The 23,893-nt window shown below is 42.6% G+C and overlaps 1 protein-coding gene across 5 annotated transcripts in view; it reads right to left on the bottom strand.

The window, feature by feature from the left end:
- Positions 1–23,893, bottom strand: part of Cdk14 (cyclin-dependent kinase 14) — a 594,415-nt gene that overhangs the window by 452,793 nt on the left and 117,729 nt on the right. For 3 of the 5 annotated variants that reach the window (NM_001395582.1, NM_001395583.1, XM_039107757.2), the window contains one exon: positions 3,467–3,712. In NM_001395582.1, coding sequence (NP_001382511.1) covers positions 3,467–3,712 — 246 coding nt within the window. Of the gene's footprint in view, positions 1–3,466; positions 3,713–16,511; positions 16,625–20,630; positions 21,049–23,893 lie in introns of those variants that run through there. The other 2 variants (NM_001395584.1, XM_063286231.1) reach the window with 2 other exon arrangements.

Below are 23,893 nucleotides of genomic sequence, written 5' to 3'. Positions count from 1 at the left end.
CTGCCCGACTCTACTCTTAGAGGCAACTGGAACTAACCAGTGTTTTGAAACACCTGAAACACCGATGCAAAGAAGGCGCAACGGGGTGCTGCTGTATGGGGACAAAGGGCACTCTTGGATTTAGCAACCACTGCTTTATCATGAAATGCTTCCAAAACTAACAGAAAGCCGTGCCAATGGTTCTCATGGGGCATGATTTCCTATGGTTGTCACAGGTATCAAATAATCTTACTAACATTGCTGTGCAGGGTGAAACAGGCTAACTACTCTTGCCAAATATGGACCAATGAAAAAATGCAGTTAAGAGTAATAAAAGTTAGACACTTAGTCATTGTACACCCTACTTCCTGTATTTATGAGTATTATGAGTATCCTGTACCATATATCATACATCATCAAATGCTATATGCTAGTGTAAGCTTAAATGTTAGATAAATGTGTTCATAGATACAAACGTAATAGAGGAAACTTTCTTTTTGTGTATTCCTTATTATCCTATAAATCACCAGCTATATGTAATGCCATTTATTTATGTCACTGCTTCCTGAACCTCCTATTGAATCTACCTTGTGCAGAATTTATTCCAATACTCTCATGTAGGGTACGAAAGTGTGCCAAATTGTCATGTTAGAATATTCCCAAAAGAAAGGCTAGAGACTTCCTAAATACCGCCCCCCTAGACTTCCCTGCACTTTCTTGGCTCTCCTCCACTCCCATGAGCCATTGAGTGTTGTGTGCTTATTCGAGAAATTGTCCACTGGTTCGGTTTTACTCTAGCAGTTTCTCTAATTACATGATGGGTTTCAAAACCTTTGACATTACCATCTGCCCGAATTTTAGCATATTTGACCTTTTAAAGTATGTTCAAGGAACTTGCAATAACAAAAAACTTCTTAAGGAGAGGGAAAAACCAAGTGTATCAGACGGGTGGGCCCCAGCTTTTCTTGACAAGGAACCAATTTCTTATTGACAAGATGGAGAAAGTATAATTATAAATCAAGATTATTGTATAGAACCAGAAATTATCAAAAATTTTAAAATACGGGGATGAGGATCTTTTTTTAAAGAAACACTTAAGAATCTTGTTCCCCACCTCACTCGCCCCTCAGCACCTGCAGCAGTTGAGAGGGTTGGCCCCGGAGCCTTGGGAAGAGTGAGATGGCTGTCTTTAGCCAGCTGCAGCACACAGCAGAGGAGACCCTGAACCTCTCTTGGGCAGCCAGGGACCATGGGCAAGCCAGGCCTGAGGATGTGCATGAGAGAAAGATGGCGCCTCCGCTCATCTGCCCTGAGGTGGGGTGGGTATCCTCCCCTCCCCTCAGGGACTGAGGAGAGCTGGCCCAGATGGCATGGAACCTAACCCAGCCTCCTGCTGATGGCAGCACTGGGTGCTCAGCCAGAGCTGGAGAGCTCTCCCTCGTGCTGCAGAGGAGGTAGAGCCGGTGGGCTGACCAACTCTGCTACCACAGGGGCAGCACCCGGTTGGGGCATGTGGAAGACCCAGTCCTGCTTCCCAGTGTTGCAGGACCTCCATGACAGGGGTAACAGTGGGATGACTGGGAAGTGTCCTGATGAGGCTCCAATATAGATGGTGTCACAGAAGACAGTGACCTCGAACCAGACCAATGACTCAATTGCAATAGACATTTGCAAGTGAAGATGTGTGGACAGAAGGATATACTGTGGGACACATTGTGGCACACTACAGCTTCCACGGTGAGATGTTTTCTGTGCCTTTGTGTTGGTGGTTGTTGTTCTTTTGTGTAGGATTTTTGGGAGAGGTTGAAGGGGCAAGAGGCAGATATGAGGGGGATGGGAGATGGGTAGGATTTGGGTGCATGATGTAAAACTCACAAAGAATCGATAACAAGTTACAAAAAATAATAAAAAGTTGTAAAAGCATGTTGCACTTATGGGAACAATTAGAACAAAAACAACACCAACAAAAAGGAGAACTAGGCCTGCTCACTGTAGCTCAGAATCCCAAATAACAGAGGATAGTCGGTCATTTGAACTCAGTACTTTTTAGTAAAGATTGCCTCATTACAATATTTAGTATGATAATTTCTACGAACCAACCATAGGTCGACATACATTATAACAGGGTAACTACACAGCAACTACATACAATTCTCAATATGGTAGGATCTGGATTGCTCTCCACACACAACTCTAAATTTCTTTCACGTAATACTAAAATGAAGAAGTTAATGGTAGAGCTGTGACCCAAGCAAATCCTACCTTGTAGTTACACAAAAAGATTGCAGGAAAGGATTTGGGAGGCACACACCCAAATTTCAGGAGTGTCACCATCCTACCTGTTTACTTGAGCTCTATCAGCCAGTACTACCTAAGCCCCTTAGGGCCTGTGCTGGTCTTGCTTTCATGAAAACTGTGAAGTCGATGTTTCTTCAAGTGACTCGTGTTCTTAGCAAGATAACAGAGTCTTAGTTCCCTTAACATTTCCCCTCAGTTTTAAAATCTTCTGGCATCCATGTCAAAAGATTATTAAGTGTCCGTTAAATCTGAAAATTACTCCATTTCAAAAGATCACAGGATATTTTTACAATGCTAAGTGCCAGCCAGCCCTGGAAGCACGGTTCTGATTGCAATTTTCCAAGTGAAAGGCAGCAAGCAACTTGAAATTGAATGCCTCTCCCATAAAGGGGATGTTGGAAATGTCCCCACCCCTGTGAAACTGAGAAGTGAGACCAACCTGTAGAGGGCAATGAGCTCATCTGTTTCTCATCCCGACCAGTGAGATTAGTTTATAATTGTACTTTCTCTGCCTTTGTTCTAGAATCAGCCATTTCTCTAAACACTGCCAGAACCCTGAGCAAGGGCTTCCCAGCTCTAGAATGAGGAAACGTGAATTTCTACTTTTGAAATCCTGAGGATTCTGTTACAAACAACTAGGGCACCTTGGTCACAGATAAGAACTGGCTTGGTTCAGGGCTTAGGATCTCCTGAAAGTAAAGGGCTTTCCCTTTGAGGATCAGTGCCTGGCCCTTACATACCAGAGTTTCCACTGGAAACAAACCATGAGACCCTCGTAACAACGTTCACTCCTGAAGTGAATGAAATGCTTTGTGAGTCTGCAGCTTTAGAAATGTCTCACAAGCACAGAAAAGTTCTGAAACATCTCTAAGAGGCTGAAATCAAGAGATTTTAGTGACAAATTCGCCTAACTCGAAAACAATCTTTTTTTTTTAAATAAGAAAAAGGTGGGGCTTTTATTTGTTTTTTAAAAACAAGTTAAATTATTTCATTCATTTGCTTGCTGGGCACTCAACTCAAGAGTCTGCTTATAGCTTTCTCTCTTCCAAAATATTCAACCACCCTGGGAGAGAGTGCATAAAGCCTCACTGTGAACACCTCCTGCTGTCTTCCTCCCAGTGTGTGGCCTGACGAGGGCTAGGTCTTCTGTTTACTCCGTGATAAAGGGAAGGTAGCAGTCTCTACTCACCGAGCTGGGGCTGGAATGCCGCCTGACTTTAGGTGACTCTTTGCCAGCAGCGGAGGACTTAAAGTTAATGCAAGCATTGTTCTCTGAGTGTACCCTTTTGACCTGATTGGCCGGTTTCTCGAATGGGTCAAAGGTGCTCTGCGTCCTCTGAACCCTGACTTTTTTATCTTCAGGAATCGTGTCCAGGTGCTTGATCACTGAATCCATTCCCTGGCAGTTCCGTGTAGACATCTTTGTGACACATATCTGGAAAAGCAAAGAAATGAATTGAGGACTCTTCACGGAAACATCGCTATCACTAAACATGCTTTTGGTTTTTTTTGGCCATTCCAACTTCAAGAAATATCAAAAAAGTCTACTATATAATTCCATGTAAACTCATCAACTCACCACTTACATTTTAAGAAAAGTTACCTATCCATCTAAAACCAAACAAAGGAAAGCATGCCACAGCCACATATCCTACAAGGTTCTTGACTCTGTCCCGGATTCTATCATCTGACAGCAAGTGGGTATTTGTACATTATCAAAAAAATATGAATTAAACCTAACCTCATAAACAACAAAACACAGTACAAAACAACAAAAACCCCGCCCACAGTTGGCCTGGATCCGAGGAGCACCTACTGAGGGCCACAGAGTTGAGGGAAGTTACAGAAGCTAGTGCACCAAAGGTTTTACTTTGTTTCAAAGGTTTATGTCTGAAGACAGGTTGAAAATATGCCCCACCTTGACTTCATGTCCAAACTGGAATGAAATGCTGGTTAGGTAATAAATAATGAAGATGGTTGTGTGTTTTTCTTTTGAACTCCAAAGCTAACAAATTATACTAACAGTGGACGACCCCTGATGACACTCAATTGAATGAAGGTTGTTTACCTTACAGCACGGGGTGGGGGGGGTTCCTGTTCCCCACCCCACCCCCAACAGCCAGGGTCCCTCTCTGAGTACCCGGCCTGCTCCTTCACAGTTTAATTTAGTCCTTTGGTGTGTTGTTCCCATTTTCCATATTATATTGCAACTGTTTCATGTTCCCTAGCCTCTAGAACTTCTGGAGTTTGCTGGCAATCTGTAGTTCTCCTGTGAGGCAAGTGTGACATTTTTGATCTTAGGAGTCCCTAAGGCCATGTGTGAAAGTGTTGGTGGTCTTCTCCTCAAGTTCATTGTGAGGTGGCAGAAGCCTGAGTAGGTGGGGCCCAGCAGAAGGAAGTTAGGCCATTGGTTTTGTCGTTTCCTTAACTTCTGGATTCTAGAACATTCTCTCCACACCCTTCTTTCTCTCCATCTCTGTCCCACACCCCCTCTGCTTCTCTCTCTAGCTTGCCCTTGCTCTCACTAGGATTCACAGCAACCGTAGCACGAGCAGTTTTCCTCTACTTTGCACCTTGACCGGGCTGTTCTGCTTCACCTCAGGCTCTGGAACGACAGTCAAGTTCAAGTGTGGAGAGTTGTGGTGGACACAGTGAATCTCTCGCGGTTTCAGGGAACCTCGGGCATTGTGTCACAGCCACAGAAAACCCACACACTATGTTCACAATTCTCTCTAAAGAAACTATTATTTTGAATGACATTGCTTTCACGGTTTTTCCTTAAATAAGCAGTATCTGCATGGCTATTGAATGAGGAAAATCGGAAAACATTTCATGAAAGCTCATACGGTTAAAGTTTAAAGATCTACTTTTGGGATAGCATACAAATTGACTCCATCTGAAAAGCAAATGCACACATACATGCTTGTTGCCCAAAGACCCTAGAAGATGGTGTTGGGGCCCCAGGATCGGGAGTGGCAAACACTTGTAAGCTGCCAAGTAGATGCAGAAAACAGAGCGCAGGTCCTCTGCAGGAGCAGCAAGTGCTCTTACCTGCCGAGTCTTCTCTCCAGCATCTAAGATTCAACAATTCTTTTCCTAAATTCTTGAAAGTAAGGGTCATACCAAGTTATTGAATCCTTCTCCCATAATGCCTTGCTCAGTCTTCTTGTAAGAAATCATATACAAAAAGATTCATCCAAATAACTAATTATCCTATGTTTGACACGAAAGAGCAGAGGCTCTGAGACATCTGCCCCACAGCTACTACTTAAAAAGCACAATCCTGACACTAAAACAGTAACACATATGTTCATGATGAGCGATCACCAAGGTTCTTTAGCTGAGGCTCATTGCAATAGGTGGATTCTAAAACAACACCTACCATCCCCTGCCTCTGAATGGCTCCCTCCCTATTCCATGCAATTATGAAGGGATACCATGCAATCATATTGTTCCATATGTAAACATTAGATCACCTGGTGGGATGACCAAGACTAGGAGATCCCTGCAAGACCAGGAAAGACAAGTCAGTAAGCTGTGGGGCTGACCAGTCTGAAAGACACCAATGATGATCCTGAGGACTGTGAGGTCCTAAGGTTTAACATGGCCTCCGCCTGACAACAATCAGGAAAAATGGAAGCCACACAACTGTACACACAGTAAAAGTAGCCCTGTGGACATGTTAGAGGACCTTGAGCTCCAGGCTGAGAATCAGCAACCTAATTTCAGCTAGAAAGATCTCAGCGAAGAAACCCTATGGCACATCCAGACTTTCAGCCTATGGCAACTGAAATAAGGGGCCTATACCTTTGTGGTACTATGTTACCTGAGAGTAGAAGCCTCATATGCACATTTTTACTGAAACAGCTTGAAGCATTCTGATACCTGAACAGGACTTAACCAAAAACAAAAACAGAAAACCCACCACCACCACCACCACCAACACCACCACCACCACCAACAACAACAACAAAGAAATACCAAGGCTGCATATATCACTAACAAATCCAGGACAGATTAAGCAATGGTTGTCACAATTGCTGTGGGTAACTACATACTGAGTAGCATTCCCCCACCACTTCATAACACGTGAACATTCTAAGACTCCTGCACAAGTTTCCCCACATAATTAAGCTTCTGTACAATTGTGCTGGCCTCCAGGCTGCCATGAACCATACCAACATCAACACCTTCTTTGGGCATGAGTTTTCATCATGGAAAGAAATCTACACTGAGTTTTCCACATAAGGCAACGTAAACTAGACACTCTTGTAGACGGGTGTCATGTGTCCAGTATCAGGGACACGGGACGTAAATGTGATCTGCCCATCTCTGTTAACTGTGAGTGCAACCGAAAGCCACGCTCAGGTCTTTATGAAACACCTGGGGTCAGCTCTGCTGCTCCTGCACACGAGTCTGACAGTTCTCCTGGAGACCCTGGGTATAACAAAAGCTCTGGTTCAGAAAAGGATCCAGCAAGGCGAAAGAAGAACAGTATGCATCCCTCGATGGAAGCCACTCAGCATAAAATCCTTGAGTGAATAATGTAGACCCAGCAGTCAGAAAGGGACCCAGAAGACAAATTACATGCAGGTGCTATTCTCCTGCAACCACCTCTTCCTGTGAATCCCTCTATAACCTATTAGCAAGTACCTAACAAAGGAGATTTCCCTAGCCAATAAACAGTAACCCATTCATCCATCTCCAACTTTTATATTCATCCGCACTGCATGCCTGGATTCTGGCTGATGTTGGGCCTCCCACTGAAAAGAATTGATTCCAGCTCACAGGACATAAGAGTCCTGGGCAGGTTGGAGAAAAGAATCAAAGAAAAAGAAATGGAGTCTAGGAGACCTCTACCTATTCACTAGAAAGCTAGGATCCTTTTTAAAATATCAGGAAAAAAATGTTAGCAAGAGAATTGGTCTAACAGAGTTCCCATTGACAAAACTGTGGTTGCTTATTCGACCATCAAAAAAACATAATATTGTGTTTAAATCAAATGAGTTACTAAAAAACGAGTTAAATAGATTTCCGATGATAAAAGCTACTGAAGGAGAAACAGCAGTTTCAATAGAAAACATTTAATAAATGAAATACAATATACCTGGTCTTAACACAGGGAATGGTGAGCAGCCCAATAGACTAGACCAAGTAGAAAACTCACTGAAGACACGGAGGGCTGCACAGGGACTGGGGTGGGGTGGGAGGCTGATCCTTGGTATCAGTATAGAAACAAGAGAACGAGCCCAGGCAACACAACAGTGCACTATGCTGAAGGGTAGGTAACGTTCTCCAAATGACATATTATAAAATGCACATCTGGGGGACAGACAACAGACTGCAGAAAGAAATGTCCATTGGCAGAAGGGAGTCTTAAAAATAATTTAACTTCTAACAGCATATGTGAAGTAACCCCTAAAAGAGGAAAGTCAGTTTGAGTGCCATCCCATGACTCAAGTCTGAGTCACTAACTTAGACAAGGCGAACAAGACACCAAATGATCAACAACCAAGATTCGCTAACCCATGCTGCTGGACAACTATAAAGAGAGCATGATACCAAGACCACGTAAGGGAGAATTAATATTCAACTTCCTGGGGAGGCAAGGTAAGTCAGTAGATCTATCATGCTTAGGAAAGCTTTCAAGACTAAAATTAACCCAACCCATAATGCTGCTGTCTTATAGCAGGGCACACATAGATGCGGCAACATAACTTGCAGCAATCATGTTGTTTATTTAGCATTTATGAAATATGTTAGAATCATGGAAATTAGTCTGGGAAAGTAGGGCAATTTGACTAAGTCAGTAATCAGAGATTAAATACTGAGAAAGAAAATTAAATTTAAAGGTTTAAAGATCTATATGTAAGTGTGTATGGGTGTGGGAGAGAGCCAGAGCCAGGACATCTGCACAAGAGAAAGAGTGTATGTGTATGGTACCAGCAGAGGCCAGAGAAGGGTGTCAGACAACTCAGAGCTAGTTACAGGCGGTTCTGAGCCTCCAAACATGGGTACTGGAAACCAAATGCTGGTCCTTGGCAAGAGCAATATGCACGCTTAACCATTGGGCCATCTCTCCAGTCTCCAAATCAATTTTAACTGATTTTATTAGCTACCCATGGTTTTAAGGATATGACCACTGGGTCATGCACAAAGAGTACAGACTAAAACTGCTCCAAGCACAGGAGACTTAGAGCATTCCACAGACCATCAGTTTCTACCATCTGCTGCATAGACTTTGGCGGTCATTTTAGGATGAAAAGACGTCTTCTCAAGCCAAGCCACAACTGTGCTAAAAAAAATTACCTCTCTCCTGAGGCCCTCTGCTGATTCAATCGCAGACACTTAAAACAAGCTTTCCCATGACTCCCTTCAGTGACTGCTATAGTTTTTACACTTACACTACAAAGGTTCCTTTTAATTAACAATCTCAACAATGTACCTCTTCCATGGGTTGATGGCTTTGTCTTGTATTCATTTTACAGCCCCTCAAAACCAGTTTGTCTTCAGTGACTCATGAAAGCACAACAAGCTTCCATAGTTTAAAAGTAGTCTCCTCAGATTATGGGGCCCGGAAGAAACTATCTTGGGCACATGTGCCCAAGGCCAATCGCAATAAACAGGCACACCATCACCTCATGTGAAAACAAGGCATGCCAACACTAATGGGAATTAAGGAGATATTTTCCCCAGCTGAGGTTTTTTCGCACTTCATTTAAAAACAGAAGTGACAAGAATTACATAAGCAGGGCTGCCTTGTGGTGCTTGAAAACACTTAAAAAGAATAAATCATCACAAATACCAGAATAAACTGTTGTTTTTTTTTTCCAACAAAGTCAACAAAACTTGAATTGTTGATGTAGGTGAGAGATGAAAACAGGGAAAGATTCATCTGACTAAGCCTGGCCCACTTAGTATTTTTTTTTCTCTGAGAGTTTCATATAGTATATTTTATAAAATTCTTTTCCACCCTTAAGCTCCTCCCAGTTCATCCCTGCTTCCCTTACCACCAACTTCATGTTCCTTCTCTCTAATACAATAAAAACTAAAACAAATATTAAAAAAACTCAAAAAACAAAAAGTAGTTACTAAAAAGCCAGAGCCCAATTCATTGGTTAACTACTCCTGAGCATGAAGTGTGGCTGATACACCCAGTATCACTCCATTGAAGAAAGCAGATTTCCCTTCTCCCAGCAGCTATCTTTTGCAAATGGCTTCTTGATTCAGGGTGGGACTGCCCCTCCTTCCTGTTGGGATTCTGTCTGGCTTGAGCTTGTGAAGGTCTTGCACACGCTGTCAGTCCCTGTGCGTTCACACGTGCATTTGCTCTGCTGTTCCCTTTAAAATCACCTCTGACCCTTATGATCACCCCCCTGCCCCTCTCTACATAGATCCCTGAGCCTTGAAGGGGAGACTGTGATAGAAACATCCCACTCGGGGCTGAGGACTCCTAAGTCTCACATGCTCTGCACATTGTCCAAGAAGTGTTGCCATCGGCTATAAGAAGAAGCTTCTCTGATTGGGGCTGAGCAATGCATTTTTTATGAGTATCATTGGTAACTGCTGTGTTAATGTAACAGAATGTTAATAGGTCTTCACTGGGGCTGGATGCATGGATCATTTAGTTCCAGGATCTTGTCCTTATTAATAATATCAGGTAGAGTTCTATCTCGTGGAGTTGGCCCATCCATCCTTAACAGAAGTTTGCTGACTTGTTGGTAGATCCTAACTTGGTTGAAGAAAAGAAGACATTTAAAAAGGAAAGAAAGGTAATAAAAGTCAGGTAATTCAAACAGCATTAGAGTCTTCAGAAGTCAGAGTTTGACCTATGAATTTTGCTTCCAGCTATGTAAAACCTAGACAACTGTCTACTGAAGCCTCAGCCATGTACGCGAACAAGCACAACTTAATTCAGTTAAGCGTGATTTTCAATAACAGTAAAGTCAGTCAGGTTGAAAATTGTCCCTTCAAATCAGCCGTTTTCTGGTGATTGACATGTCTCTAAGATCCCAGAGTGGCCTTTGCTACTTGCTTGTCCCACACTCACTGTAGAAGGCAGCTACCAGAAAAGAATGGCTTTTAATGTTGCCAAGTTGACTCATGTCGAATATGCTCTACACATCTGACAGTGGCTAGGTCATGGTCCCCGGATGCTCCTGAAGGGAGTATCTATCACGGGACCAGCGCAAACTGTGGGAGAAGACCAATGTTGGCAATATCATATATCTGTAGCTATTTGTTTTGCTGTTCTTTTCTCCACTGTACGTTACACCCATGGAAGACTAAGAATTTTCTCCTACACAACAACTATTCTCAGAATCGCTCCTAACAGTCATTTACAAGATTTTGTGTAAAGTATTCCCTCTCCCCTAAAACATATTTTTTTAATCATGAAGCAAAAAGATTCTACCTTTAAGGTAATTTCACCTAGAAAAAGATAGATAAGCACAAAATTACAAAGAATAAAAGGAATTTATAACTCCACTGGAACAAGATCCATGATCTCCATCTTTGTCTGTTATATTAGCCTGTCTAGTTGAAAAGGACAGCATCCTCTCTCTTTGCAGGTGGGGGTTTCTCTTTTCTTCTCAATTTGTGTGTTCGCATGTCTATTTGTGTGTGCAGCTACGTAGATAAAAATGGTGAACGCATGGAACACAGACAGAGGAAGTGCTAACTGTATGTGAGTACAATGAGACCTGTGCACATGTTTTATCACTTGGCATCTTTTTTTTTTTTGCTTTTTGCCAAAATCAAGTTGTCTATAACAGCACTAATTAATACGCATTGGCTCAGAACAATACGCAACAAGTCTCTTAACCATTCTCGACTACCAGACAGGACACTGTTCTACCTAGCAGTTGCTTTGACCTTGACTGCCTCTGGCATGAAAACAGCTCCCAGGTAATAACTGGTGAGTGTCTTTAAATATACCAAATGCCAGACAAATAAAACAGCTTCTTTATGTTTCCTTTCATATGCGATTCCTCCTCCTCGGAAACACAGGATTCACAAAGTATAGAGGTGGTACACACCATAAACATTTCCTCTGGTATCTCTGGACTCGTATTTTCATTAACTGTGCAATCACAGAATCGTTTCTCAGTGATGGCAGCATGAACAGTCTGACTAGGCAATCAATCAAGCATAGCACGGTGCAGCAATTCACACTGTAGGACGTTTGGCAACCTCAGTTCTATTCCACAGTAGTTCTCTGCCGGCATCGATGTCATTGCTGCAACCACAGCTGACTACAAACTGTATCACTTTTAGATTGTGCCTCAGAGCCTACCCTATAAGCTTGCTTTCCTATGTTTGGTTGGAGCATCAGGAAGTTTGTCTTTGTTTTTATTTGGCTGTCATTATCTTTCTCATGTGCTAGTTATATTTCATGCCCAAACTGTAAATACTTGAGTATATAAACCATGTTTTCTGTTTCTTATAGCATCCTAAAAGGTAAGAGCATGGCCAGGAAATAAATGCTCTGCCAATAATGACTCAATAATAAGTCTTTGCCTTTAACTAAAAGTAGGCTGTCTTAAAAATCACTATCAGGCACTACATTAAAGGAGACACCCTCTGAGTTGAGGTCTTTTCTGGTCAATGGAAATGCTTTTCCAGCTGTTCCTACTAACCAGAGTTCGATAACCATTAAGATGATCCTGTTTTCAAATGCTATCTTAAATATCCACTCATTTTTGTAACTAGCCATTGTAGAAAATGATGGGTCGCACTACCCCATTTTCTCACACTTATTCACACACACTCTTACCCTTCCTACTGGTCACTTCCTCTTTGTAGACAGTCCTCATCTACTCTCATGTCTCTTTCTCTCCTGAATCCACAGGAAGGAAGGAAGAAAAATGCAATGCTCGTGGTTCTGAGTCTGATGCATTTCACCTACTATGATGATTCCTGGGTGCGTCCATTTTCCTGCAAATGGCATGACGTCATTCTTCTATGTGTCTCCCCACGAAACTCCATTCTGTATAGAGTCTTGGTCATCTACTGATGATGAGCAGCTCCCTCTCTCTTGACTCTCACAAATAGGACTGCAATAGTCATCAGTGTGCCCATCTCTCTGTGCAATGCTAACTTCAGATTCCCAGAAGTTCACGTCTAGGGATGCTATGGCTGGATCCGGCTTAAGTTTGAGGAAGCTCTATACTGACTTCCAGCACGGATGCACTGACCATACAGAAAGACTTCTTTCCCCTTTATCCTCGCCAGGATTTGTCACCATTTCATTTCTCTGGGATAATAAAACATGTATTTCTATACTGACTTCTTTCCTCGGATCTGACCTAGTTTTATTTGCTCCCTGCATCAACGATTAGACAAAGCTGAGTGAAAATGAACGCTGCGTCATGCGTGTCATGCGTGTCACGTGTGTCCTGCCACCTCGGGAACTACAGTCTCTCTGGGATCTAGTGTTTATCATCAGCAAGCTGGACAACTGTTTTTACTAATGCTAGTAGGAATATGGACGTACGCTTCAATCATCTGAACTTTTGGTAAATGCTGTACACATAATTCTTAGCAGCTTTCTCTACTAGAATACTTACTACAGTACTGGCTTCATGAGATGTACTTTGCTTATAGGTCCATACAGGTGTAGTCAGTTACTTATAAAACTCTAGTATCTCCACTTGTTAAATCACAATGATAAATTTAAAGTTTAATGACGACTCATAGCAAGGTAAAAGTAGCATCTCTGTTATTACTTGAGGCCTACGTAGGGTCCTGGTCATGCTATTATCATTTAGGACTCTCACTAAATACCTTGCTGCAGGCCAACGGGAATGGCCCTGCCTGGAATGTCAGGCCCACCAGAGTCCTACCACATCAGAATCTAAATTTTAACAAGATGCCCTACAGACTCAAGATGGATGCCCTAAACTATGGATTGATATATTTTGCTGTTATGGGCAAATAAAAGAGAGAAGTCAACTCTTTCAGAAACACATTTTGTTTCCATTTCTGCATACCACAGGAGTAACAAGCATATGGCCATCTTTGGGTAACATTTCTGCTCAAACGTTCCATACAATACAATGGCAATTTCAGATAATTAGTATTATTTTAAGCACTGAAATAAAGTTTGCTAACAATAGTGTACAAGGCCAATGTGTATAAACATCCTCTCTTTGAAAACAAGAAGTGATGAGATTAAGGTAAGGATGAATAGTACAGATTATTACAGCATACTTCCTGCCTATAGGTTGGTGTACTTATGTGCTTCTAGTAAAGAGACATTTGCATGTTCTAGTTAAGGTTTTGATGTTAAAATCATGTCTATTTTTTAATATCATTAATACTTTTCTAGTGAGAATTAAACCCACAACTGTGCTCTGCTAATTTATCAAGGTTTATTTGGTATCTTTGAAGGGAGAAGGTTTATAAAGAAGTTATTGCTCTATCTAGAAACAAACATTTTAAAGCCATAGGCGAGTACAAAGCACTGTGTACTTACCATACAATAAGCCCTACCATGAGGAGAGAGCCCTCTGCCCTCTCCAGACTGAAAAAGCACATGGGTTAGAATCCTGCTCCATGGAATGCTGAATGGAACACCTTTCAAACAGCAATGGCCCTAGTACATTTTATTAAGAATCCCAAATGGTGGGCTGGGGATTTAGCTCAGTGGTAGAGCGCTTACCTAGGAAGCGCAAGGCCCTGGGTTCGGTCCCCAGCTCCGAAAAAAAAAAAAAAAAAAAGAACCAAAAAAAAAAAAAAAAGAATCCCAAATGGTCAAAAAAAGGTTTATACAAACTCTCTGACTCCTGCTTGATATCCCCAATTGCAATCTGGTTAAAATACCAATACCACTGTGTGTGTGTGTGTGTGTGTGTGTGTGTGTGTGTGTGAGAGAGAGAGAGAGAGAGAGAGAGAGAGAGAGAGAGAGAGAGAATGCATTCATGTAGGATGACCCTATGAATACATAGGAGTATCCACTGTTGGGAGGTGAAACAGTAGAACTGATCCCCGTGTTTTCTCCCTGACCACATATCTATAGTGAGAAGGACCAGAGGAGGAGTTTGTGTGAAGATGAGAATCTAAACATGGCCAGAGAGTGCCTCCGTCCTGCTGCTCCACAGAGTGAAGTCCCTGCCAACCTACAAAGCACCCAGCACTGCAAGCAGAATGCCCATTCTCAGCAGAACTGAGCCATTGATCCAGGCAAAGCAGCTCCCAATGCATGGCTAACTGGTTTCTTCTTTATCACACTGTTCCCTTAAAGCTTTCAAGAAAAAGTCTACGTCTGCACAAAAGGACTTTTTTCTCCTCTTTCAAAGAATGTACAGGTTTAAATACAACTCTTCTTTCTTCCTTTCTTTCTTTCTCTCTTTCTCTCTCTCTTTCTTTCTTTCTTTTTTCTTAATAAAGTTTCTGTCCTTTTGGTCCTGCCCAAGACAGAGGAAGGACAGTGTATTTTCAAAAGATCCTCCATTATGCATTAGTGGGAAGCAACCTGGCCAAGGAAATTAACTAACATGAACTACAATTTAAAAACTGAGGCTGTGTGCTGTTCAAGAAGCCCTCAGAGCAAATCAATCAGGACGGGTCTGAGATCAGAGTTTTAGCCTAACCAGGACGGCCTTCTGCCCATGCTGGAAGGCTGACTGTTTGCTTTTCGCTTTTTAAGAGAGATCATAAGAGACTCCAGAAGCTGTCATCTGTCAGAAAGGCTGTGCAAAGGTCAATCCTGGGCGCCTTTGGAATTCTATTGTCTCACTTCTGAGCTTCACTGAGTGCCCCCTAGCCTGTTTGTACCGAACCAGGCCAGTTCTACCTTCGGGTTTATACCTCTCCGACCGCTTTCTATTTGGTCCTACTTTGAAAGATAAAGCATCCAGAATGCACAACATCAAACAATGGAGACAGAAAAGAGTACAGTAGTCGGGGTAAGACTGATCCACTAGGACCTGAATTCTTCTCATCTGGTAACTATTCGAACAGCATTTAAGAACAAAGATACAAACGCTTCAAAAATTCTTCCCTGAAGAAGAAATAAAATGCCCTACCATCATCTTATTCTGAATCACATAAAAAATAAACACAACTTCCACCATCTCACCTGATCAAACATCTTTCTAAAAAAAAGAGAGAGAGAGAGAGAGAAAAGAATGCTTCATTCGAGCTTGGATAATAACTTAGCAATTGTGGTCAGGAGTGAGGTTGCAGTGTTTAAAAGGTGATGTTTACCTTCCAATAAAATCAATCTAAATACAAACCTGACCATAGGATTCTGGAAAATGTAGGATGTCGCTGAATGTAAGCTTAGCATCCAAAGCTCTCCCTGTTTGCAGAGCACCCACCCCATGTGCAGAGCCACTGACCACCCAGAGCTCCGGAAGAGAGACAGAGGGAACAACCATCCTCTGAGAGAAAAAGAGAAACCTGCAAGTGTCTTTCAAGGCAGCGCTCACAGTTGGTCCATCTGCTAGGAAGAGCTAAGGTTTCCACAATAATGACTATCGTGTGATAATGAAGTCGCCTGGTCCCATGAAGGCCTGCTGTCTACCCTTCCCACAGCAGAGAAGTCAATAGTGGCTCCTCACTAATCCAAGATGGAGGGAGCCAAGAGGCAGAATGTAAACATCCTGCTGTGTGTCTGCCACCTGAAACAAGCCCGGTGCTTCCACAGGCTTCTCCCTGCCAAGGGTTTTAGCAAGATCTCATTTGGGAAGGGAAGGGCTGCTGGTTGGAATGGCTTGTGGATTGGACAGAAGAGAGCATTTCCAGACCACACACTCTCCCAAAGCCTGGCAGGGGAAACCAGAGAGCTGGGGCATGCTGTCTGTCCTCCTCAGTCCTGTAAAGTTGAAAAAATGCTCATATGTGCTCTCTCATGAAGCGAACTGGAAAAGGGTCTGCAGTCTGCCAGGAAGGCGGTTGTCAGAAGAGAGGTGGACACTGCAGGTCCCTGGATGCAGTGACACTGGTAAGGATTGTGGCGCTCTACTAGAACAGTGACTGTGAAAATTGCCTCCAACACAATCTCTCAGCCTCCACCAAGAGCTGCAGGAGGGCACATCATTATCTCAATTTCATAGGTAATTAAATCGAAACACACATGATCTGGGCCGCCCGTCCAAGGCCATGCAGAGAGTAAACACGGGCACAGAGATTTATTGCAGGAGCAAACTACACAGCAGAAGCTCTTGGCCACAGTGCACACATCTCCTACATCCTATGTCCTAGAAGGAAAAAGGAAGGACGAGCCTCACCTGCAAACCTGCCCATCCATGTTTGCACCTCTCCCCATACAAAAGAAAAGGAAATCCAAAGCTGCATGGGTAATTGGCATGTCGTCTTCTGGCCTGCCCTTCCTGCCTCCCTTCCGCCTCACCACCAAAGTAAACATTCATTTAATTAATCTAATTCTGAATCTGCCTCATACACAAAGCCAGGCGATAACAGAGAAAAGCAAAAGAGGGCAACGCATTAGGAATCACTGAGAACAGGACATCGTGTTGCCGCACGCCTCCGTAATCGAGCGCTTGGCCTCAGCTATATATTGAGTTGAGAAAGTCAGTGTGACATGTGACCCTGTCCCAGTGACAACAAGAGGGAGACCAAGGCCACTGAGAAAAGGGATGACTCGGATAACAAACACTGCTATAGGGAACTTGCGCCTCTGTGCCTTGAAAAGCCTGGGAGTTACCAGTACAGATATAAACCCACCAGTGATCAAGAACAGAAATTGTCAAACCAGTTGATAGCAAACAGATTGATGGTTCTGGGTGGGGCCATAACATGACCTCCTAGGAAGGAACCATCTATTGGAAAAAAAAATCTCTTGGGTTTAAAAGCAGCCCTGTGAAGGGAAATTTAAGAGAGAAAAAAACTTTATTAATAAAGCTAAACTTGCCTGTCTAATGAAAACCTGTTTATTGTGGTATCAAGTATATAACCTCTCTCTATTCTTCCTGACTATACTATCTAGGGGTTTCTAGTTGACTGTGACTCAAAGCAGTATTGGGGGACAGAAGGTAGCTCACAAAGTGCAGAGGAAGCCTTCATCATCATCATCTTCACCACCACTACCACCACCATCATCACCATCATCTTTGCTTTTACAGTTACAATGAGTTTTTCACTGCACAGGAGGTGAAGTCTTATTGACAGAAGTCACAATCCAGCTTCACAATGAATACCATTGCTCATATCTGCAAATAAACGAGAAAGTGGTCTAGGGACTGCCCAATCACCGGGGCATGTAAACAACACGAATACCAGTAGGCAATTGCCTTGGTGCATTTTGACCCTCCCTCCTTGCCATTTGGAGGATATCTTTAGAAGCTCTAACTTATCTACTACCACATGTCCACATGGGAACTTGACTTAGTGACACCCTACACTACAGAGGAAAACTGCTATCTTTTCCGTAATAAAGCACGCCGTCCAAGGAGTGAAAGTCCAATGTAGGGTGCTGGATCTGTGAGCTGTGGAGACGCTAAGTGAGAGCAGCCAAATGCTACGTCACTGTGCTTTACAAGAAAGGTGGTACCTAGCAGAGACCAAGTCACGGACTCAGAAAGTAGAATCAAGGGTATCAGGGGTGAGGGGACAGGAGAGTGGAAGTTTTTATTTAATGGCTTGGGATGATGAAGTTCTGGACATTGATAGGAGTAATTACTGCAAAACACTGAACATACTTAACAATGCCACTGGACTGCAAGTTTTAAAATGGTGGGATTTGCAAACTCTGTGTAATGTGTATTTTAAACACAGTTTAAAAAAAAAATCAAAGCATACAATTCATCTTTCATGATTACCAAAACAGAAAAGCAAAGAGTTGCCACAGATTTTTTTTCTTCAAAATATTTTTTATACAAAACAAGAGGCTAAGATCCACGAGGACGGAAACCAGATAAACCTGTTCCGTTCGCCACTGTCACAGAGTGGACTTTCCACAGCCGTTTGCCTGTAAGTGGATGCCTGTAAAGAGGCTCTCCCTAAGCCGTCATTCTACTCTCTAGAAAGTTCCAAATTTACTCCTTATGAAAGATTGCAGGGGGAAACTAACATTACTATACCTAAGCTTGTGCCACCTCCTCTCTCCTGGAAGCATGTCTCCAGCATCTCGTACACAGCACATAGACATCTCCCAGCATCTCATACACAGCACATAGACATCTCCCAGCATCTCATACACAGCACATAGACATCTCCCAGCATCTCATACACAGCACATAGACATCTCCCAGCATCGTATACACAGCACATAGACATCTCCCAGCATCTCATACACAGCACATAGACATCTCCCAGCATCTCATACACAGCACATAGACATCTCCCAGCATCTCATACACAGCACATAGACATCTCCCAGCATCTCATACACAGCACATAGACATCTCCCAGCATCTCATACACAGCACATAGACATCTCCCAGCATCTCATACACAGCACATAGACATCTCCCAGCAGCTCATACACAGCACATAGACATCTCCCAGCATCTCATACACAGCACATAGATATCTCCCAGCATCTCATACACAGCACATAGACATCTCCCAGCATCTCATACATAGCACATAGACATCTCCCAGCATACACAGCACATAGACATCCCCCAGCATCTCATACACAGCACATAGACATCTCCCAGCATCTCATACACAGCACATAGACATCTCCCAGCATCTCATACACAGCACATAGACATCTCCCAGCATCTCATACACAGCACATAGCACATTGCATGATGAAGACAGAAACATGGTTTTAAAACGTGTCGTATAACCTCCCCACTAGCCCCTTTTTAAATATCACTTTTTGCAGATGTACCAGTCCTCCCGTCACAAGATGAAAAAATAAACCTCACAGCTTACACAAAGTGAAGGTAGGAATATAAATAGCTAGAACATAGCACTGTGAGAAAGAGACGGAGCAAACAGCATCATCTCAGCAGAATTAGATGAGAAACAACAGTTTATATCTCCCTTTACTTTTTAGACAATAATAAAGGTTGAAACACAAGAAAATTCCACAATGCAAATATGCATTCCTAGAAATCAAAGCCCAGTTTCATGCTTAATTTTTAATAAGTACAGAGGCTCCTCCTCCAATGAGTTACTTACTGTAAATCCTAAATCCCATCAATGTTTCAATTAGCTTATAAGGTAATGAAATATTCTTTCTTAATTTTTTGACTCAAAAAATTATATAGAACTACTTTCTGGCCAATATGCAAGTTACTGAAAATTTGGTCAACTAATATTCACTCACTACAACATTCACATTTCAAGTTAATTCCTAGGTTCAAACACGCAAAATAAAGTATTTTAAAGCAAAATATCAAATGCTGACATCCTTAAAATTCAGTGCCCATATAAAAGGTGGACCCGGACAAATTCACAAGATCATCTAATGTATTAGTCTCTTATGTAAACAATATGAAGGCATATCCTTCAACCTCAAACCCCCCTTATTACTTAATGCCATGCCCTGATTAATTAAGCAGATAGACGGTCATCCTCTGCCGGGGTTTATATTTCAACCTTGTTGGTCATGTTCTTCATAAACAGGCAAGCTTCATTTTGGAGTAGCCTGTCTACTATCTCAGCCTCTCGTGTATGCAGGGGTTCTCCATTCGCATCTATAATGCTAACAGCCCACTAGTAGAGCTAGCTGACACTTCACTGAGAACTGCATGAAGGATTATCGCTTCTATGCAGGAAAGCAAAACCACTACAGGTACCAAGATGCTAAGTGGCAACACCCTGACCTCTACTCCCACTTAAAGCGGGTGCATTTCAGGGCTCAAGGGTGGGGGGGGAGTAAGGTGATCAGAGACACAATCCCAGACCGCTAATATAGTAGACATAGCAATTCTTCTCAGATTTTCTAATCCAGCTAAATTCACAGACATCAGTTTACCCAAAGGAAAAGTGGTCTCCTGTCCTTCAGTTGCTTGACTCAGAGGGCATTCAGCCAAGCATAGCCAGGCAAAACCATATGCAAGATCTCTTTAAGCTTAAAAAAAAAAAAAAAAAAAAAAGAAGACTAGTTTCCAAAGAAATCAGACTCAGCTATGGCAAAGAAGCAGTCATTGAACCTTTTCTTCATCTTATCTCTGCTCCTGGTGTTTACAAACTCCAGGCATAGCCTTGGGAGCCTCCGGAGATTCGCTGAGTAACCCCATCGGATCCTTAATTTAAATACCCCGTTATCAATCGCTGACGGTTTTGGCAGTTAAATAGAAGCGAGTGAGTGGAATGGCATGCACAGAATGAATCCTTTTCAAGTTGTAAATGAGTGAGTCAGGATTCAGACTTGCCGAGATGCTCCAAATTAAAGCCCTTGCTATGATTCCAGGCACGCTCCCTCTTACCGTTTTGCTGTGGTCTCTCTCAAGCCGGATTCACCTGGAACTCCTTAACATATCTCTAGCAATGTGTTTGCACCAGGCCAGCCTCAGGCAGCGACTGAATTCACATCTTTCTGCGCTAGCAAGCTGAAATGGTACGGCCGTACTACAACCAAGAAAGGGGGAAGCACAAAAAATTCCCAGAGATCACCCAGAGAAACTGATCTCAGTGAAGCAAGACCAAGAAACGGTTTCAGAAGATCACAAAGGGCATGCTGACGTTCAGTATCGGAAGCTTTAACGGGTCAATTTTTCCCCTAGAATGATCTCTCTCTTTTTTTTTCTTCCTCCAAACACGATGGACTTGCCTGTGGGGTTCCCAGGAAGGCAGAGTGAACGGGCTCTGCAGCAGCATTGCAGCCAAAGGAACCACGCATATGCTGTCCAGGCAATCCACTACACACTGTCTCTCCAGAAAGATATTGATTTGCAATGCAGGGCTGCTCCAAAAGCATATGGAACGGGAGCCAGGCAGCTAGTGATGATTGCACGTGAGAAAAAACATTTAATCAGAGGGATGTACTTTATCCTGCTCAATTCAATCTTTCAAGGCACTAGAGAAAGCCAGAAAGTATCCTGAGTGACAGTCCCATTAAATCATAATCTGAGGCCCTATAGAAGGACAAGTTTAGGCTACCCTCATTAATGTTACAAACGCTTGGGAAAGGGTTTAATGTGTCTATATGCATATATATGTCACATGTAAATGAGACATAATGAGGGCTCTAAAATTACGATGCACCAACCAAATGCATGAGATTAAAAAAAAAATTTTTTTTTGAACAGGTGTAGCATTTCCTGAACCAAGGTGACAGATGCATAGTTATGAACCTGCAGAATTACCCATGGGCTTAGGACCTGTGAGACCCTCAAAAAACAAAACAAAAAAACTCAAAAAAACAAGCAAACAAACAAACAAAACCAAACCCCACAAACACAGCATACAATCTTTAAGTAAATTGTGCCAAGTCATGCCAGAGGGTACTGGGTGGCAAAGGAAACTAAACTGCTACTCTCTTAGCGCCCCCTACAGGAGTGAGGCTGAGCTAGCCCTTATGCTTGTTTTAGGATTTCCTATGGCTGGAAAGAGAATCAATATGGTTCAAAAATTAGAGCAAGGTACAGCAAAACCGGAAAATAACTTACAGAAGAAATGTTAAAGTGACATAGTAATCTCGACTCATAAATAGTCAATCATGTAGTAAATTCAGTAATGACTGGTGGTAACTACTGTGCTAATGGCGGTGCTCTGGGCTTGAGTCTGTGTGTCACCAGAAGGCTGAGGAAGAACCATTCGCCCATCACATCCCAGCAGATACAAATGAAACACTTCTATGTCCCCCTCATCACCCTGAATGTCACCTAAGAAATAATCAACTTGACTTTTTTCTGAAACACGAAAGAAAAGTTCATTCAAAATCCCCTGGGGGGTGGGGGGCTCGTTAAAATAAAAAATATTATGCGCTTCCTTCTTTATCAAAGCTAAGAAATAAGATACATGCTTTGGTATGGGTGCACCCATATGCATTTACAAGCCACAGTTGGAGTTCAGACGCCATTTCTCAGAAGCTGTCCACCTTTTTCTATTTTTTATTTTAAGTTTCTCACTGGGCTAAACCACCTCCCCAGGGCTGAGGTAACATAGCCTGGCTGCCATGCCTGGTTTTACACAGGTTCTGGTATTGAATGTAGGTCCTCATTGCGGGGCAAACACTTTCATGATAAAGGCGGCTCCCCACCCCAAGTTGTCTACGTAATATCAGAAACCTTTTTGCCTGTGGGAAACCTATGCCTGAAGAGTAGACTCTAAGTTCCAAATGGGACTTAAAGGCTTGGGATTCTGTATGGGTTTGCTCACCCTTCCAATCCCCAAGCTCCCCCTTTTGCGAAGCCAACATGTTTCAAATTTGAATCACTTAGGATTTAATTATCTGTCGCATCATAAAATGCTCTTTTATTATTGGTTTCGTCCCTATTTTAAGGCCCTGCATACAACCATGCCAATCACTGGCTCCTTCCTCATTACTCTGTAACACAAAGCTAGGCATCTAAAAACATTGATTGAATTCTTAAAATAACTAATCAATTTCCCCAGCTCCATGTTTTGGGTCTAAAATTGTCTTGGGCAAACTCCCTTCCCATAATTCAACGCGCCTTGAAATAATTATGTTCCAAGTCAGCTTAGCCAATTTATCACAACAGTTCTTATGGTTTGTTTTCACTGAAGCTGTGCGTGAGATGTTCTTATTTACCAACACGTTGTGCAAAGGGTTAACGCAACAAAGAAACAAACAGAAAACAACAACAAAAAATACTCTTTCATTTATTTCTTCCACACACATGTATTTGTATACACGGCATTGTGAACAGTCACCTTCTCTACATTCCAGAAACCACACGAATGACTGGGAATAAAGTGCCTACTACGCACGAGTGCCTGAGTACACTCTCTCGCACTACAGACATATAAATACATAGCACGCAAGACGTGAGAACATCTATAATCATCAAATATCTATGTTTCTGAGAAATTAAATTTGCAAGTAGGGTAGATTAGATCTAACTCAAAAAAAAAAAAAAACTTCAGATAATGATTTCAAACACTTAGTAAAAAGCTATCCAGGAAATGATTTTAAATAAATAAAACAAGTTATTACAATGCAATTAAAAATTATTGTTCCAACAGAGGGTCTCACTATGTAGCCGAGGATGGCCTTCATTGGTCTGTGAATGAGTCTGCCCTCATTTAATCCTCAGGCGCCAGGCTCCAAGCATCCCTGGCAAAGTAACTTTGACAGCACGTTTCTGGGTACAAAGGCTCCCGTCTTTGTCTCAGGAGACTCCTCAGAGAAAATAACATAAATCTGAGGTGCCTGGGGCTCTGCCTGGATAGGAAGAGCAGGTGAGCAGTAGTGTGGAGCCTCAGAGGGAAGCTATCTGAGCAGACAGCCAAGCAAGGCGGTGGCCGCTGTGCAGGCTGAAGGCAACGCCAGAGCATAGAGGGTCGTGTAGAGCATCCCAGGAAACTAGGCATTTTACCCCACGAGAAATGGTGGTTGACTTGACTCCAAAAGGTACGCCTTATGGAATTATAGGCAGATGGTGGGATGGATGGGGCTTTTCCCTTTTTAACAAGGAACTGGTGTAGAAAATAAATCTGGACAAGGAGGAAAGGGGGAAAGACAAGGAAGCAAGGACAATGTCTGGGCAAGACCTTAAAGAAGGCA

The sequence above is a fragment of the Rattus norvegicus genome, chromosome 4 (genome assembly GCF_036323735.1).
Source record: "Rattus norvegicus strain BN/NHsdMcwi chromosome 4, GRCr8, whole genome shotgun sequence".
Classification (NCBI taxonomy): Eukaryota; Metazoa; Chordata; class Mammalia; order Rodentia; family Muridae; genus Rattus; species Rattus norvegicus.
Note: the sequence above shows the minus strand (reverse complement) of the source record. Positions and strands in the feature narration are given on the sequence as shown.